The sequence below is a fragment of the Hyalella azteca genome, unplaced genomic scaffold, assembly GCF_000764305.2.
Source record: "Hyalella azteca isolate HAZT.00-mixed unplaced genomic scaffold, Hazt_2.0.2 contig6532, whole genome shotgun sequence".
Taxonomy (NCBI): domain Eukaryota; kingdom Metazoa; phylum Arthropoda; class Malacostraca; order Amphipoda; family Hyalellidae; genus Hyalella; species Hyalella azteca.
This window is the reverse complement of record NW_025936691.1, coordinates 818,273-837,668: the sequence shown is the minus strand read 5'-3', so window position 1 is coordinate 837,668 and position 19,396 is coordinate 818,273. Positions and strand designations below refer to the sequence as shown.

The 19,396-nt window shown below is 39.6% G+C and overlaps 1 protein-coding gene across 1 annotated transcript; it reads left to right on the top strand.

Moving 5' to 3' along the window:
* The first annotated feature begins 7,244 nt into the window (after positions 1 to 7,244).
* On the top strand, positions 7,245 to 19,393 carry LOC108666880 (RPII140-upstream gene protein). Its single transcript, XM_018153820.2, has 5 exons — positions 7,245 to 7,786; positions 16,869 to 17,018; positions 17,744 to 17,865; positions 18,229 to 18,368; positions 18,736 to 19,393. Exons 1-5 carry the CDS (start codon positions 7,622 to 7,624, stop codon positions 18,861 to 18,863), a joined length of 705 nt encoding a protein of 234 aa, XP_018009309.1. The 5' UTR covers positions 7,245 to 7,621; the 3' UTR covers positions 18,864 to 19,393.
* The last annotated feature ends 3 nt before the right edge of the window (positions 19,394 to 19,396 follow it).

Here is a 19,396-nt window from a genome sequence, read left to right as displayed (position 1 = left end):
TGCTGCTGGGGCTGAAGCGACGTCCAACTGGCGGGATGCGCGGCGCGCCCATGTCAACCTTCTTGGATCCAAAGATCCAAGAGAAAGTCATTCTGGCGTCTAAGAGTTGACACACAGCGCGGCGACCCTCGGGCGCTGTGGCGTTCGCTGGATAGGCTCATGGGGAGGGGTCGTGCGGATGCCTCGGGCGACGTGAGCGTGGAAGGATTCCATGCGTTCTTTGAAAACAAAACTTCAGCTGTGCGCACGTCGTCGGCCGATGCTCCCGCGGCAACCATTACGCCGTGCCCCTACAACTGTGTGCTACGCGAGTTCACCTGCGTCACAGTGGTTTAGGTCACCACTGCGGTGCGCGCGCTGCCTAACAAGCAGTGCGCCAGCGACCTGTTGCCGTCGCATCTACTTGGATAGAATGTTGCCAGCCTAGCACCTTTTATGGTTGAACTGTTTAACCGCTCCCTCGCTGACGGCGTTGTCCTGAGAACTTCAAATCCGCTTACATCACGCCGCTTCTCAAAAAGCCGGACCTCGACTCCTCAGACCCAAATTCGTATCGACCCATCTCCAACCTATCGATTTTATCGAAACTTCTCAAGCGCGTTGTGGCCCGGCAGCTAAATAACTACCTTCATAAGTCAGGTCTCATGCCTCACCTTCAGTCTGCATACCGTCGTCACCACTCGACCGAGACCGCCATGCTGAAGGTTCTTTCGAATATTCTGCAGGCGGTTGACCGCGGCAACATTGAGGCACTGGCTTTCCTCGATCTTTCCGCTGCATTTGACACGGTCGACCACGCCACCTTGTTGCGTCCGCTAGACGTATCGTATGGCCTGCGCGGTACGGTGCTGCGGTGGTTCAAGTCTTACCTCAACAAGAGACTCCAATGTGTTCGTCTCGGGCTCTCCTCTTCTACACCATCGACGGTCACCTGCGGCGTACCACAGGGGTCGGTCCTCGGCCCAATCTTTTGTCTGCTATATACTGCCGACGTGTTGCACATAATTGATTCACACAGCTTGAACCCGCACATGTTTGCCGACGACACCCAAATCTATGGCTACTGTGCGCCGGCGGACGCTGCAGCGCTGCAAGACCGGATGTCAGCCTGCATGGACGCCGTTTCAGACTGGATGCGTTCCAACCGGCTCCAGCTCAATGCATCGAAAACTGAATTTATTTGGTTCGCGACCGCTCGGCGCCAACATCAGCTTCCTGCCAACCTTGTGCGCGTGGGCGACGAGTTCGTCGCACCTGCATCCTCTGTGCGCAGCCTCGGCATTCAGCTGGACTGAGAACTATCTATGAACAACCACATTGCCAAAGTAACCGCTGCTTGTTTAGGCATCCTAGCTGCGGCGAATTCGTAGCGTCAGTCGCTGTCTCTCGAGGCCGGTCCTCGAGGCCCTCATGGTGGCGCTTGTGCTGACCAGACTGGACTATGACAATGCCACACTCTACGGACTTCCCATCACGGCACTTAACAAACTGCAATTCGTAATGAACGCTGCCGCGCGACTCGTTTGTGCCCGGTGGAAATTCGACCACGTGACACCGATTTCGCGTGAACTTCACTGGCTGTGCATCCAGCAGCGCATGCAGTTTAAAGTCGCTGTTCTGACGTTCCGCTGCCTCCATGGTTTAGCACCACCTTAATTATCTCGCTGAAGGCCTACGGCGCGTGTCGGATCTGCATTCTAGAAGGCGACTGCCTTCCTCGTCGAAGGCTGACCTCGTCGTCCCGTCCTCACGTCTGTCCACCGTCGGCGACAGAGCGTTCCGGCCGATATATTGCGGCCAGAACATGAATGGTCTGCCAGCATCGGTGACATCTGCTTCTTCGCTGCCATTGTTTCGTCGACGCCTAAAAACAGAACTTTTCCGTAGAGCCTCTGAATCTTAGGCCTATCCGTCATCTAATCTATCATGGATATTACTGGTTTAGCATAGGTGTTGTTTATTCTAGGTTAGACGTCATCAGTCTTGGCATATGTCCTCTTTTTAGCATAGACGTCATCTGTTTTTATCCTCTCGTGTCTTTTTTAGCCACTTGTAACGTGCCCTCGAAGTTCGATCTGAACGAGATGCCACGACAATCTCTTCGTGGAATAATAATACGGAAAGCCTAACTTCATTTTCAACTCTGCCAGCCATTAATCCATCAATAATGAACGGATTTCATTCAAATCTAAAAAATAAGTAGATATTATCAATATCTACACAAATTATCAATAATTTGTGGACGGATTTATTTCAGATTTTTACATCAATTACAATTTTATTAATACGGAAAACCTAACTTCATTTTCAACTCTGCCAGCCATAAATCCATCAATACCGAACGGATTTCATTCAAATTTTAAAAATAAGTAGATATTATCAATAATTTGTTAAGGGATTTATTTCAGATTTTTACATCAATCACTTTTTTATTAATACGGAAAACCTAACTTCATTTACAACTCTGCCAGACATAAATCCATAAATACAGAACGGATTTCATTGAAATTTGAAAATTAAGTAGATATTTTCACTAATTTGTGGACGAATTTATTTCAGATTTTTACATCAATTACTTTTTTTTAATGCCACAAAATACTGAAACTTGACCCAACGTGCGAGGTGAACGTGAAGTTAGGTTTCCGTATTAATAAAAATGGAATTGATGTAAAAATCTGAAATAAATTCATCCACAAATTATTGATAATATCTACTTATTTTTGAAATTTGAATAAAATCCGTTCATTATTGGTGGTTGGCAGAGTTGAACGTCAACTTAGGTTTTGCATTCGAGTGCGCATCAGGCCAGTTCGCCGGCGAGTTCGCTGAAGTATCGATCGATTCGGTCTTCCGAAGCGTCTTTCCTGCACAGCAATCAATTCTGAAAAACAATGATTGGTGGTGGCTTTTGCCCAACGGAGCCTCGTGGCGAATCTCATCTATACTTGATTCTTCACTAGTAAACACATGATCTAGAATAATTGGGGGTCTGTTTACCCCTAAAATGGGTTGGCTTGGTGATGTTCTGGATTAAAAACGAGTCTCGCACAGACTCCAAGAACAGGGATGCTTGGTGATTCCCATCTCTTGGAGAAGTTTCATCTGCCCAGTCTATTTCTGAATGGTTAAAGTCACCAACGATCAACGTATGCGACCTGCTGAAAGCTATGCTCGGTGAAAGGATGTTTAGTACTTTATTGTTATCAGAGGAACTGTTAGGTGATCTATAAATGACCCCTATGAGGAGGCTATCTTTGCCTTTTAGAGTAAGTTCGCACCACACTGATTCTCTACTGCTCTTCATTCAAGTTATGAAAACAATCAAAACCTGGCAGCTGAAATTCAACGGGTACAATTTTCCCACTGTGATTTTTAGGGAGTGTTTCTGTAATACAAATAATGTCTATATACACTCGTTTGCAATCACAGTTGACTGTTCACTTTTTTTGTTCAAAACGGAATCCGAGTTCGTGTAAAAACATTTCAAAACTTTTTGTGCACTTTCACTTTAATGTATGAGGTTACTTCCTGCATTATTTACAGGCCTTAATCTACGGACATCATCGAGCATCCGAACGATAACCGGCGACACGGCTGCACGCAGTGGCGACCAACACGAACGCTAAGCAGGTTTTGAAGCCTACGGGTATCCACACAGTGAAAGCAGGTTGCCAGCGTGCTGGTTACCTGCTGAGGAGGGCGCCGGAAATTGAAATAAATAGGTCTGGCGCTGGCCTATTCGTACAAGTTTTCTCTGTGAACACTTACATTATTATCCTATGTTCATTCATGTGGCAGGTTGGAGCAGGTTGCCCGCACGGGCAAACCTGCTTTCACTGTGTGAGTACCATACGGGTCGACACAGGCCGATATTCAGCAGCAGCATTCGTAGACATAGAGTTCGTCGCAAATGATTTCCGCCGTAGCAACGGCCTAGTGCCAGTGATGACGAAGACACCGTTGTCGCGCACTGCTCGATAAGTGGCAGCAGGACGAGTATTATGGCTGGCACGGCATGCACAAGTCATGCGAGGCGTGATGAGTAAATCGAGTCGCCTGCCGGAGACCACCACTGCCCTGGATGTAATGGACCATCATGATTCCTGCCTTCCGGAACGTAGCCTTCAACACTTCAAGCCGTCCGTATCTAGGCCGTGGGTCGAACCAGCCCTCGGTCGAACGGCCACTTGTTAAAGGACGATAAATTTTGGAACAGAACTATGCTATCTGAAACCTAACCTCAGATGCGGTGAACGTAATTTAGCGATGCCCGGAAGTTAGATTCGATCCGCGGTCAGGTGGTGCACGGCAGGTTCTATGTGAGGCCGGAGGAAGACAAAGCCGAATGGTTCACGGCTGATTGGTGGATATCCGGAGAGATCCAAGGCGTTCGATTCAGGGCTTATTGTTGCACAAAATTGGTGGTGCACGCGGCTGCGCTCCCAGTAAATCTACTCTCCGACAGACGGATGGATCAAGGGCTGCAGCAGCTGACCACTGGCCGAGCAGTCGTGAAGCGCCGAATAAGCTAACGGCGCCATGAATAGCAGCCAGATTAAGCTTGGGACATAAAGCAGTAACACACGTCTACAGTCACCTCAAAGCTGAATATAGTAAAAGCCAAAACGAATAATCACAATATTGTTCCTCCAATAAAAAATTTGACTACATGAAATAGACTTCGAACGTTTATTAGTTTTTTCAACATGACAAATGAGTGCGCGTTGTATGACTGGAACTCACTTGACTGAGTAGAGCACGCGACCTGCTGCTCAATTTAGTTTTTTTTTTGGTGGGTGAATATTGCGTTTAGTTAATTATAGTTACTGTTGTTATATTTCGACCTGCACCCTTCTGTAAATTGGTCATTGGTATCTCATTCTTCCGTAACATAACCGCAGAACTCATTTTGGGGTGAGAGTGGAGTGGCTTTCTATTAGGTAACTTGATAGATATCTGCATAAATTCAACACTGCTATTTAGTCCTGGACAAATATTTCACAAAGATGTGTTATGGTAAGCTAAGACATTTTAGATTAATTAACTTGAGATCTTGTTCCTTATAACTTTCAAAAGTTCACTGAAAGTAGAGAACCTATACAAAGTGATTGGGATATGCTTCTGTAAAATAGATGTGTATTGAACCATAAAAATTATGCACCTCTGTTTCATTCTTTCGTATGGCTTCTAATATTCCTATTTGAATAATCGAGGTTGTAAGGGGACATGTAATCAATCTTAAAGCGCATGACTTAAATATTCCTGATCTCGAATATTGTTTGTGTAATATTATGAACACGGACATCTAAAATTATAAAATATTGTTCACGTATTTTCCCCTGTTTTTAAGAGGAAAATAAGATCACGTATTCATTTGTTAAATGTACGTTCTCGTTTCAAAAATTTTGATCGAATACATATCTTATTCACAGCTTCCGTCACTTCACTTGTAGCCAAGATGCTTACTTTTTTAACTGAAAACCAGCAACTTGGTTTAAAAAGTTTTCATAGTTCATCAGGTTAAAATTCCTGGTAATATAGATCTAAAACTTTATTCAAATTTCTGACAATGCAAGTAATGCCTCGTGCAAGTAGGAAGCTTTTTGAAGGTGGAAAAACAATGCCAGGGGAGGTAGTTTGGGCGTATGCTAGATACACTCGATCTACATATGAACTCACTGCTCCGCGCACTCTGGAAAATTTCACCATCGGTGGTGTTTGGAAGCTCGACTGCAGATTTCGGAATCGCAAAGGATAGTTTGGATATTATCAGTAAGCCGAAGATGCCGAAACCTGTCACCAAAGAAATGATCACAGAGTAACAGGCTTGTGGACGTCTGGTTTTGGATGCTGGAATCGACTTCTTGGCGTAGCCTGCAACTCCACCATGCCCCCCTCGGCCCAACGCCTTCACGTAATTCATGCAGAAAATATTCGGCAAAGATTGCAAAGAAGGTCGCAAGGAGAAAAATAAATCGTGCGCGAAATCAAAAAATAAGTGTAATGAGACTGAGGCAAAGTCGACGAAAATTCCACGCAAGAAGGGTAGCAGCAGCAGTTCATCATTATCAACTTCCAACGATCGTTGCTCAAGTTCACTAGATAGGCACGATGGAAAAGGCTTTACAGGTCCGTGTTGTCTAAAATTGCGCAATTGTGCAACAAACTCACTGAAAACTAACATGTATCCAGAGACTGATCAGACATCTCTTATGCAATGCCTAGCTCAGAAGGAACCTGAATAAGAAAGCTCCATCAACTAACAACCCCAAGCCCGCAACTTGCGATAGAAAATTCCCAATCTCATCTTACGATCACGGTACTTCTCTTCGTCGAACATCGAAGAATCCAGTGATTTTTCGAAAACTTTGTTGCTGCCAAATGAAAATGACTTAACAGTCGTGTTCGACATCACTTCATCAAACGAATGTCTCCGAGTTTCTTCAGAAAATTTGACAACTTAGTGGAACGCCCGAGATTTGAACAAGGAATCCATGAAAATAAATCCAGAGATATAGAAAGAACATGACGGGTTCTCGTCGAGCTTATGACTTCAAGCTAAGGGAGGGATTTTGGATCAATCTTGTCAGATTGACAACGTTAAATGGTGAAGAAAACATTCGTGAGCAGATGGATTATTTTTCGTTTTGAAGCTGTAATATTTGTTCGTTTACACCCAGTGTTCCCAATTCTGAAAAAATGTTCTTTTTTGCAGTAGAAGTAAATAAATTTGTATCTTCTAAAAGTTTTATGTGTTTTAATGTTGAACTTTTTCGTTGCTTTGGTTCTTTATCTTAAGAACCTCTACCAAGTTTTACTGGACGCTTTTTGCTTTTGTTTTTGCTCAATTTGGTGGAGGCTTGTAGCGAAATTAGAAAAAAATAATATAATTAGACGATTTGTGCCAGAGCAGGAATTAACGCTTTAATTTATGCAGAAACTTGAGGAAAAATCATTCTATAACGGGAACTCCGTCGCCTATGATATGGAGGTGCAAATTTCTAATAGAGTTTTCCATCAACTCAATGCGTTCAACTACTAGGAAAATTAGTGACCAAAATAGAATGGTTCCCGATCAAATTAAAAATCAACAGTCGATGTATATGTATGATAATCTGAAAAATATACAAATGTATTTCAAGCAAATTATCCCGTGAAAAGTGGTTTATTCATCCGAAATCTTTAACGTTGTTTCAACTCCTCATGCTTAGCCATGAGGTGTGATTTCAGGGTAAGGTATCATTGTGTGTGACAGGAGCGAATGACGTGAACGCGGAACTTCCATGCTTCAGGAAATCGAGGGTTTGGAACTCTGAAGTCCCACTCCTTAATTAAAGTGATTAACAATTATAACTCAAAACTCGGTCGTGGGGCCGCATTGGACTGGCCTTCAGAGGCCCCCGCAAATTTGAAACAAAAAAATAAGTCCCACTCCCATCAGGCCATGTCCGTCGTGCTCGTGCAGTTGCATTTTCGTGCATCTTGTGACTTGTATATATTGCTTCTTTGAGCCGTGAGGTACATGGGAATGGGACGACTCCACATTCTCAAAAAACGGATCAACCACCACTCCACCAGCAAATGTGTTTATTAGTCAAATTATTAATTGTAAATCAAATAAATGGGTTGGTTCAGTTCATTTTTCATAGAGGATTTTGATATTCCAATCGATACAATTTCCAAGGATGGAAGTGTTGAAACACCTCCAAAACCTGTTGGCATTGATGGCATCAAAGCAATGTTATCACATGACCCAATAGGAGGTCCTAGTCCTCAACTGACTATTGTGAGTATTTATTTTTGTGATGCAAATGTTTAGTGTGAGTCATAGTGGCAAAGCAGAGGGTTTTTTTACTTTTAGACTCTCCCTCAAGTTCATTTTTGTGTCCTATTGATAGACCAGTAAAGTATCCTGGATACAGCATTATTATACTTGAGAAGTTGAGAAATTGGTTTAAATCTTCAGTAAATGAGGAAATTAAAAATGAACTGATTCTAAAAAAGCCCTGGTTTGCCACTATGGTGTGAGTATAGGTATATACTCACACTAGGTATAGAGCTGTAAGCCTGTAGGGTAAACGCGGTATATTCTGACATTGTGGGTAATTCTGACACTTTTCGACTTTTTTCCTTTATAGGCTAGCTATTAAGCTTTTTCTTAGTTCCATGCATTTGTTGATGGTTGAAATATTGATGTCATAGTACTTTTGTGCACTTAGTATCCTTATCCTTAGTATTTGTTTGGGACACAGCAGTCCCAGGCCATGATGGATCGCCGCCTCTGATTATCGTTCATCCGCCCTCATTTGGGCCACCTGATGCACGATGCTGTTGCTTGCTTCTCGCTGCTGGTAGTGTTGCAGGGGAGGTCGATCTGGGATTGTGCTCAGGAACCACTATGCAGAGAGTGATAAAGATTTGAAAGATATTCGGTGACGAATTAGCAGACAAATTTTCTTCTTCGAAGATCTTGCCGACGCCATTTACCAATCTTACCGAAGCTTCGGCGAGTCAGCCAACCTTCCAGAAGCTTCGGCGACACTGCCAACGATGCTTTCTGTGAGGCGACGTTTTCCGCAGAAGCAGAACGGAAGAAAAACGAAAGAACAAAACACCAATGAGCTGCCTCAGTCTGTGGCATCCAGCTGACCAGCGTACAGCTCCAACTGATCAACACATTTGGCAACCTTCTAGAACCTTCGGCGACGATTTTCTCTAATCTTCAGCAAGGCAGAGCAGAAGAGAGTACACTGAAACACCACTGGCAACAGTGTGAAATAAAATCTTCAGCAACCTTATTTAATTTATTGTTTCACTTTAAATGCTTTACCAACACATTTTTAGCATAATTGTACAAGTTTACTCTACTACCGTAAAATGGGGTAACTTAGACCACTTTCTTTTTTATAAATGATGCTATTTTTTTACTAGCTAAATTAAACTTGAATTGAAACATGCAAAATACAGGTCTATACTCTAGCTTCACTCACCATAAATTGCTGGCTCCTGCCTCTCATAGTCTTTATGTAATCTAAAAAAAAGTGATGGTCTTTGTTACCCCAGCTCCTGGGGTAACTTAGACCAGGTGGTAAAATCAATTATATTTTTTGGTAAAATAACTCCAAATAACTCCAGGTTTTGGTGCATTGTAGTAGAACTCTTCTAGTTACATATGCAAATGACAAATTTTAGGAAAGTGTCGTAGTTTGCAAATGGGGGCGCCACCCCATAATGAAGGAAATGTGACTACCTAATGGCAGCCCTGATGGGGTAAATATTGACTGGCTTGGAAATTAAGCTAAAATTACCATATACAAGACTCTGTAGCCGGTCTATGTTACCCCGTCAGGGCTGACATTAGGTGGTCTAAGTTACCCCATTTGGGGACGGCGCCCCCCATTTGCAAACTATGACACTTTCCTAAAATTTGTCATTTGCATATGTAACTAGAAGAGTTCTACTACAATGCATCAAAACCTGGAGTTATTTAACCAAAAAATAAAAAAATTGGAGGGGGAACTCTGACAGGCATTAAATAATAGCTTTTTTTCATGGGAACCATTTTTAATTTTTTAACCTATTAGATATGCAAACTTTTCAAAACTTTCTATTGTGTTATGTAGCCTCAGTATTAGGCCTTTAATGCCCATTGACAAAATTTTTCTATGTCAAATAGTTTTTGAGTTGTGGGGGTTTTTGTTATCTGATTGTTCATCAACACTCCTAGATCGCGAACGAGTCGCTTCTCTTCGATTTCCGAGTTGTCAGGTGCCAGGTAGCAGTGATCCATTCCAGCTCTTCCAGTTCCTCTGTACCTCAGGACCTCAAACTTGGTCCCGTTGAACTGCATGTTGTTCACTAGGGCCCAGTCATATATTGCAGAGAGGTCTTCTTGTAACCTCTCACTGTCCGTCCTGTCCGTGATGGTCATTAATATCCTGGTGTTGTCCGCGAATGACGATGCAGTGGCATGGTTCACTGCCGCATCTATGTCGGCGATGTGGATGAGGAAAAGGATTGGGCCGAGTACCGTTCCCTGTGGTACTTCACCATACTATTGCCAAAACACTAGGTCTGGGCTCATAGTGACAAAGTAGAGAGTTTTTTAGACTCTCCCTCCCATGGTCAGGAAGGTGCAGCGTGTACGCCGGAGGTTCGTTTTCGGATGTACGCCAGTACGCCAGGGAAGAAAGTTGCCAATATGCTTGCTAAAAACGGAAGTGTAACCCTCGCCAATGCTGCATGATCGACACAGGCACACGTACTTTACGATTGATGCCTGGCCATCGTCACAAACACGTGCTTTACGTTATTTATATTACTGTATCCATGGACTGCAAGCTTCATATCAGCTGTCCACTGCAAGCAGTGTGGAATTCCAGAGGGGTAATATATTAACTGGTAAAAATAGCAAATCGGAAAGCAGGACCTAAAAATCTGGAACGTTCAGCACACTTCCACTTTCAGTCCATCATCATCACTGATGAGTCTCTGCAAGTCATGTTTATCAAAAATAGTTTTTAAAAGAATATATTATTGTACATAAGTATATATGGAGTATTTTTGTCAAAATTTTTATCTTTTGCTCAAAATAGCCATTCTAAATTGTTAGCTTGTTTTAATGAGAGAAATATTGTGTACCGTCAAACGGGGTAAAAAGGTACAGTTTTGAGCATTTTTTGTTAATAACTTCTTACCATTAAACATTTCAGAAACAAGTTTAGGCTCATTTTATAGCTCTTTGCGAGGGCTATCCAATGGCATCTTCAAAAAAATTCCATATGCTATTCGTAAGGTGCCAGACGCAAAATAAAACCGTCCCGATTTACCCCTGGGAACGGGGTAATCTGGGACACTTGCAATAAAAGTTAATTTTAAAACGTTTGAAGCATGCAGAGTGTACTCATCCATTACTAACAGTATTTTGAAGTCCTCTTCTTTCATTGTAGTTGATGTAGATGTAAAATAAATGATATTTTCTGTGATTTTTACTTGTATTTCCTTTATCAATAGTATATTGCCATATTCATTAATTACCGTATTATTTATGTGATATTACTGTATCCATGGACTGCAAGCTTCATATCAGCTGTCCACTGCAAGCTTCATATCAGCAGCCATGTAGCATTTCATCTGTATCTGGAAGCTTACAGGATGGTTTGTAATTTCGCACAATTTTAAATGAGTCAAGTGATTTCACTATAACAAAAAAGATCGTGAAAAACATACCTGAAAGAGAAAATAATGTTTTAGTGACAACCATAATATGTTTTGGAGAAATAAATCATAGTTTAGGTCAATTAATTTTCATTCCATGATGCCCGGTGCACAATTCTATATATAGCATTCTATGTACAATTTTGTAATGACCGATGATGCACTAATTTTTCAATAAGTGTATTTTTTCGCTGAGCGAGGTAAATGAAATCAAAATTCTTTGTTGTTAATCAATTTTTTTGTTAACTAGAACCTTTGCTAACTGAGGTTTTACTGTAAATGCATTTTTAAGGGTGTCCCTAATTACCCCGGGGGATGTCCCAAGTAGCCCCACCATGCGGAAATAGCTGCCTTTTTTTTGGAACGAGATAGGACAATTCCGTCAATTACCTTTTCAAGCCGACACCTGGGTGCAACTTTTATGTAAGTAAAATTTTTTAATATGGCAAATATTTTTTTTGCTCCAGACCTTAGCAGAGGTACTTTTCCAAAAATGCACTTTTCACATTTTTTTCAGCATTTTTTAGAGAAAGTAAATGTTTGATTTCTTGACTGGATTTATACATAATAGATAGTAAAAATGTTGAAGTTTACGCCACTATTTTTAGTTTTGCAATATTTTGATTAGTTTAGCTGCTACAACATTTCTACAAAATGTGGGACGCGCGTCCCAATTTACCCCGCCCGTCCCTTTTTACCCCATTTGATGGTACTATTGTTTATTGGGCTATGTTTGAAGAAGTCAACCATAAATGCAGTTAGCAAAAAACACATGATATCTGACACTTCAGTTATTATCCATTGGTTTTATTACCAATTTGATCAATTTTTCAGTGATTTGAGGGTTGCCATTAAACCACAATGCATTTTTAATCTTGGCAAAACAGGCTTTCTGACAGACATATCAGAGATTGAAACAATAGTTGAAAACTGAGAGTGACACATGATTCAAACAGAAAACACATTGTGTCAGCAGCAGTCTGTGCAGATGGAAAAGAACTTCACTCCCTTATTGCATTCAAAGGAAAACAAATGCAAACCATTAAGATCTTAAGATCTTTATCTGCAAATTTGTTGAAATAACAAAAATACAAACATTTTTTAGCTGATTTTTGAGTTTCACAGAAGTTATACAACACCTGAAATGTTGAATTAGCAGCCAAAAATCAAATAACTAACCCCAAACTGCTACCATACTGCGCAGATAGTCTTCAAACTTTGGATGTGACAAGCTTGGCTTCTTGGAAGCCTAACTATGAAAAATTGTATTAGAATTCATGCCCCATCACAAGGGGGATTTGTGAGCATGTGTTAAGCTGTGTGTCAGACAGGCCTTTCTGAAAAAATATTAATGCCGCTTCTGTATGAAAGTGATTCATCTTCTGAAATTGTAGAAGTATGACTCTTCAAGGCTGGATAAAAATTTTGAAATGTATATCATTCCTGACTGTGGACCAAAAAGCTAAAAGAAGTGAATGGCAGTCCAATCTGTTAACCTTCATGTGCAGAAAAAGAAAATGAGCTACTTGGAAATGAGTACAATGTTCCCACAGCAGGAGGAGACATGTGGTCCTGATATTATGAAGAGAAGAAAGAGAGAGAGCAGTAGAGGAAGCCAAAAATACAGTGAAAAGCATATTGCAGTAACAGAATAACTGGCAGAAGCAAATAGACTGAGACAAATAAACAATGATGTCTTATATATTATATATCTTATATAATAGGCAATATATACTCATATCTTATATATGAATCAAGCATTAAAATGAACACAATAAATAAATTAGACAACTGGAAGACCTCCAACCTAAAAGGACCTAAAGAAATGTTGGAAAGAACTATACTAAAATGTAACCAATGACATAATGGCTGACTATCAGGTCATATAACAGACAATGACACTAAGTAGTGGAATATACATGTAGCATTTAGCAGGGCTCTACAATGAACCAAAGCCAACTTACTATTAGGGCAAGCTCAACAAAGTTTTCTTGTGACAAAAATTCCAGTGTGACTGATATTAGAGTTGACTTCCTGCAACACAAAACAGTAACAAGTGGTTGATTTATCAAATAATGTGTTTCTAGATGGATAATATTGAATACAGCAATCCCTTGATTAACGCGGTTAATAAATCCCCGAGTTTTACCGTGTTAAGCAAAACCGCGCTAATCAAACTTGAGAATATATGGGAATAATTATAATGAATCCTCAAAAATAGCAAAGGAAAGGAAAATTATGTACATAGTTTGATAAAAGTGAGCAGTAGATATGGCAGCGATCTTGACCAGTTAAAGGCTAACGAGTAACTAGCCCTTTACGCACTGAATCATGTTTTGAAAGTGAAAAAACAATCTGAATTACTTTTCAGATCACGCGCAGTCTTTGTGTTAAACTGGCAGTAGCGACGCGCCTACTGCATTGAACGTCGTTCGAACGAGTTCACAACATGTGACGCTACCGTCACACTCGCGGCTAGACTCCAAACATGTAATTACTCTCGGTAGAAGCTTTTATTTTCTGTGTGACAAATTCGTCACACAGGGCTAGAGCACCGGCATGGCGCACTTACCGGCGAACGTTGCCGAACTCGATCATTCGAGTTATGAACGAGACAACGCGCGGTTAAACCGACTCTGTAGTCAGCACAAGTTCCTACGGAACGGGACCTTATTTAAAGAATTATTGGCTGAAATTCATAAAGTAACAACATTTGGCGAATTTTTCCAAAAGTCGTAACAAAAGTAACAACATAAGATCTAATAAGCAAAAAGTAACACTTTTGTTACGAACGTAACACCTCTGGCTAGAGGCGGGAAAATGATGCGTTGTGAAAAAAAAGTCGCGCTAATCAAAACTGGCACCGCGTAGATTAAGGGTAGGTCGCAAATTTTTTTTCCGCGTTAATCAAAACCGCGGTATTCAAAACCGTGCTAATCAAGGGATTGCTGTATCTGGTTGGCACTTTTTTTAAAAATCTTGTAACATTAGAATTGCCAGTTGGTTCTGTCTTACCCCAGCCAGTGCTCACTTTTTTTTAATCTGTACTGAAAACTGTATTATATGCAAAAAAATCTGAGTTGTAGCTTAGAAGCCCATTGCATAAATACACTTTGTGCTAGGTTTAGAGTTTTTTAGTTATCCGTGGTATATATGCTACATGCTTGTTAGTGGTTTTGGTCCTGTCTTCCCCCATCTGACTATATGGGTGTTTCATATCAACACCAGGCAGAGTGGCCCATTGGTTACAGGTTCCATTATTGGATAATTGGCTACAGGTTCCATTATTGGATAATTAGTTCCATTATTAGATAATTGGAGCAGAGAGGCGTGGGTTTGATCCCAGCTCTCTGCGCTAGTAACTACAGTCAAACCGGGTAATAAGGGATGGTTTTGAGCGTTTTTTGTTAATAACTTCTTACCATGAAACATTCACAAACAAATTTAGGCTCATTTTATAGCTCTTTGCGAGTGCTATTGAATGTCATCTTCAAAAAAATTCCATATGCTATTCGTAAGGTGCCAGACGCAAAATAAAACAGTCCCGAATCACCCCTGGGAGCGGGGTAATCTGGGACACTTGAAATAAAACTTAACTTTAAAGTATTTTAAACATGCAGAGTGTACTCACCTATTACCAGCAGTACTCCAAAGTCCTCCTCTTCCTTTTAGATGTAACAAACAACAAGGAGCTTAACAAGCTTCTTTAGGGAGTGACCATTGCATTGAGTGACCTGGATGTTAGGAGTTCTGCCTAATATCCAGGCTGTTCTGGTCCCAAAGAAGATTTTTAAATTTTTGCTTAAATGTGAAATTTAAGCGAAAATCTTTGTGATTAACCTGTATTTATTTTAACTGTGGCCTTCGCTAACAGAGGATCTGCTGGAAATGTGTTTTAGGGTTGTCCCTAATTACCCCAGGGGTTGTCCCTAATCACCCCAGGGGGGTGTCCCTTATTACCCCGTCATGTGGAAATGGCTGCCATTTTTTTTAATGAGATTGGCAAATTCCGTCAATTGCGTTTTCAAGCCAACACCCGTGTGCAACTTTTATGTAAGTAAAAATTTTTAATGCGGCAAATATTTTTTTTGCTCCAGACCTTAGTAGAAGTACTTTTCCAAAATCGCACTTTTCACACTTTATTCAGCAATTTTCTGGAGATAGTAAATGTTTGATTTCTTGACTAGCTTTATAGGTACATAATAGATATTATAAATGTTGATGTTTTTGCTGCTATTTTTAGTTTTGCAATATTTTATTTAGTTTAGCTGCTTCAACATTTCTACAAAATGTGGGACGCTTGTCCCGATTTACCCTGCCTGTCCCTTTTTACACCATTTGACAATAGTTTATGGTCAGAATCAACGAGGAGGCCAGGCAGTTAAGCAATGCAAATTGGAGCAGTGAGTTGCAAGTTTGAGACCAAAATGAGCTGTGAATGTTCTGCAATGTTGAGAATAAATAAATACCGTAAAATGGGGTTACTTAGACCGGCGGGGTAACTTAGACCACTTTTCGTTTTTTTAACAAAAACCCCCACAATGCCCCCCATTTGCAAACTATGACACTTTCCTCAAGTTTGTCATTTGCATATGTAACTAGAAGAGTTCTACTACAATGCTCCAAAACCTGGAGTTATTTGGAGTTATTTTACCAAAAAATATAATTGATTTTACCACCTGGTCTAAGTTACCCCAAGAGCTGGGGTAACAAAAGACCATCACTTTTTTTGAAATTACATAAAGACTATGAGAGGCAGGAGCCAGCAATTAATGGTGAGTGAAGCTAGAGTATAGACCTGTATTTTGCATGTTTCAATTCAAGTTTAATTTAGCTGGTAAAAAAATGGCATCATTTATAAAAAAAAAGTGGTCTAAGTTACCCCATTTTACAGTACTGAAAATATTATTATTATATATATAAAATTGATCCAGCCTGGCAACTTGACCAGTTCAAATTCTTAGCTAAATTTAAAATAAAAGTATACTCTCAAATTTTTAGATCAAATATGATGTGTGCACTTGTTCATATATTACCTTTCATGATTTCTATGCTTGCAAGAAACCACATACAACAATGAGATCATTTTCTATATAAAAATCAAGGCAGGAGCATGACCTGAATATTAAAATTCCAATTTTTCTTGAAATGATACTTATGAGCCAAAAGACTTTCCATCAAGCTGAAATACATTGCTTGACAGCTGTAAGATTAAAATATAACAAAATCACATCATTTTTGAGCTGGAATGTTTAGCACTTTGCCATGAAGCAGCCCCATTTGGTTATGTGCATTCAATTGTGATTTTAATTTTTTTCAATCTGCAGTGGTGTTTATATTTCACAATTAGAAATTGCTGCATATTTTTAAACAAAAGCCAAGTCTTATCAATGCATAAATCATCTTATCAGCTTGAAATACCTAGTTAATAAATTTCTTTTTTATTTTGCTTATCCACTTAGCTACCCTAAAGTCTACCTCATTTGTTTTCTACAAAATGTTGTTAAAGAAGTTGCATTGAATTTACTAGATATTTTTTAAGCATTTAAATCTATCTGTAATTTGATTATTGTAGCTGTTTCATTTGATATTTTTACATTAATTTTTTTCACATCATGATATTAGTTCACAAAAATTTTAAATGTTCCCAGATTAAGGAGGTGACATTCATGGGAGGTTTCTACGCAGCATTGTTTGGCGGTGTAACTCATGCTCAGGATGCTTACATTAGGTTTTTAAGGACAAATCAGGCAACACCATTTGAAAATCCACACACAGCCAGGCGCTTGATGTATGATCGGGTAAGTAATGAACTGTGCTAGAAAAATGATCTTTAGATTGATGTTTGCATCTTATTGCCTAATCTAATAGGTTGGCTATTATTTCTTGTGCAAGATGAAAATTTTGGTTTCAATGAAATACCTAGTTTAATGTACTTAGCCTTGTTTCATTTTTTTTTAACAAATGTTTTGCTATGGAGGAATGAATAATTATTTGAAATTGAATAAAGTTTCCCATCATGAATATATAAATGAAAAAATGGGAAACAAATGCAAATATTGTAGTTTTGTCTGTTGCAAATCATTCTTGCACAAAATTATAAATTTTGGGGTTTATGAGTAGAGAATTATTGTGGTTAGTTGCCAATATCTATAAACATGATATATTAAAAATAAATAGAAGAATAAAAGTCTTGTGTATGTCACTCAAGTGTGTTGAAAGTTACTTATAAATGTTCAATTATAATGTGTCACGTCTATATGTTTCTTCATGTGCAAGTTAGTGTCCATGGTAGTTTCATGCTCTGAACCTGGACTAATGTCCACCTAGAAAATGTGTAATTGTCATGTAATAAATCTGCATTTAAAATTAAATTTACACCTATTGTTATCATATCACTTTTAAATGTATATTGACATTTTTACAATATGTGTAGAATATTTTAATTTTTCATTTACCTAAACATGTCCTGAGCATTTGCCTGAAGAAATGATAGCACTTGTTAAGTTGTTGATTGTTGTGGCAGGTGATGATTGGGTTTTGCAAAGGTGCTTGGATGCACAGCTGGCGAATTATGGTCTTCTCTTCCAGCTTCTTGTTCATTAGCTGTGCCATACCTGCCTACCGAGGAAAACACAGTATCTTTGAGTGAGTAATTCCTTCTGCATAGATCCTAGTAATTTTTTTTTTACTTTCGTATCTCACACTATCTTAGATTTGGTACACACTTCATTCTGCATACATCTATTTTCATCCAAGTATCATTCTGCCATTATACTTCATTATTATTATACATTATTCATGTATACTCTGCCAATGTGGGGTAGCAGAAAATACATAATCCTCCTTTACAAATTCAAAAATCTGCAACATAGCTTTTGCTTGTCACCTTTATATGTGGGTTTTCTAGATTTTGGCTTTGTAATATTTTATGAATCGAGACTCAAGTGAAAATATTGTTTTAATTGTTCCTTGCAACGAATATTTAGACACATTGAATGATCTTTTCAGCTTAACAGCTGGATCTGCGATGGCTGGGATGTTGTACAAGTTCAAGCACGGACCCAAGCCAATGGTCGCAGGTGCCCTGTTGGGGGCTTTGCTGGGCACCCAAGCCTCCCTCCTTGCTGCTGGGCTGCTATCATTGGCAGGTCTGTCGTGTTATATTGGGGTTGTTCATGTCATATTATGACTGTTTGGGGAAACTTTGAAATGATGAGACCCATGATGTTTTTAGGGGTTTTGAAATGCTCTTTTCTGTTGTAATTATATATGACAATTATCAATTATATTTTTGGGAATTATTCAGAAATAAAATAATGCAAATTAAGAACTAGGAAGCCATTTATCTCGGTAAACATCAAGATATACTACGAAATGATATCTCTGTTCTAATTTATTGATACTGAATTTGTAAGAAATGCCTGAGAAGAATAACAGTAATAATAATAACAAATTGGCATTTCATCTTTGTATTCGTTACATGATTAAAATCTATTTGCACCGTTGATACCTCAGGCCTGACGTTGGATGACATCTACGATATGAAGCGCCAGGCTACCATACGTTCCCTGCAGGCGCGACATCAGCGCATAGAAAAGCTGCGCGAGGACAAACTGACGTCTCCATCCGACATTAAATCCTGATGATAAGCTTAATTTCCAGTGTTTTAAGTGGATCCAACTACCATGAAAGGTTCAATATTGGGTAACTCATTCCTAATAAATGAAAGAGGAAAAAAGCTTTCTGGAAAGTTACTATTTTTTTTTCTGGGATGTCAAACCTCTGATCTGTTAGTAGGATGTTACAACGTTTGACTTGTTCAAAGTGTCTCTTGCATTCTAGTTTCGTGGCTCTTTAAAAGTCATTGAGAATAAAACTTGCAAAGAGCATCTTTGTTCATCTTTGATGGTGTATTTGCGTTCGGCGAGCGTTTCCAATGATTGCTTGAAAAAATTCATGGGCATCGTGAAAATTGGCTCGACCCTGAGCTAGATTCGATAGCGACTCGAAATCCAAGAAACCAAGCATTTAAATTTCGACTATTACCATACTCATGATAACTAATGAAAACGTGAAAGAAATGAGTGCATTCCTGTGATGTCAAGTTTTGATTCCGTTACGGTTGAAGTCAATGTACATTTGTAATTTACGGTTGGTAATGTTATTAATCTTATTT

Excerpts from the sequence above, each read along its gene's own strand:
- LOC108666880 (XM_018153820.2), top strand. The coding sequence starts at position 7,622 with ATGGGTTGGTTCAGTTCATTTTTCATAGAGGATTTTGATATTCCAATC. Across the intron at positions 7,787-16,868 it reads CTAGTCCTCAACTGACTATT|ATTAAGGAGGTGACATTCAT; the intron begins GTGAGTATTTAT and ends AAATGTTCCCAG. Across the intron at positions 18,369-18,735 it reads TGGGCTGCTATCATTGGCAG|GCCTGACGTTGGATGACATC; the intron begins GTCTGTCGTGTT and ends TTGATACCTCAG.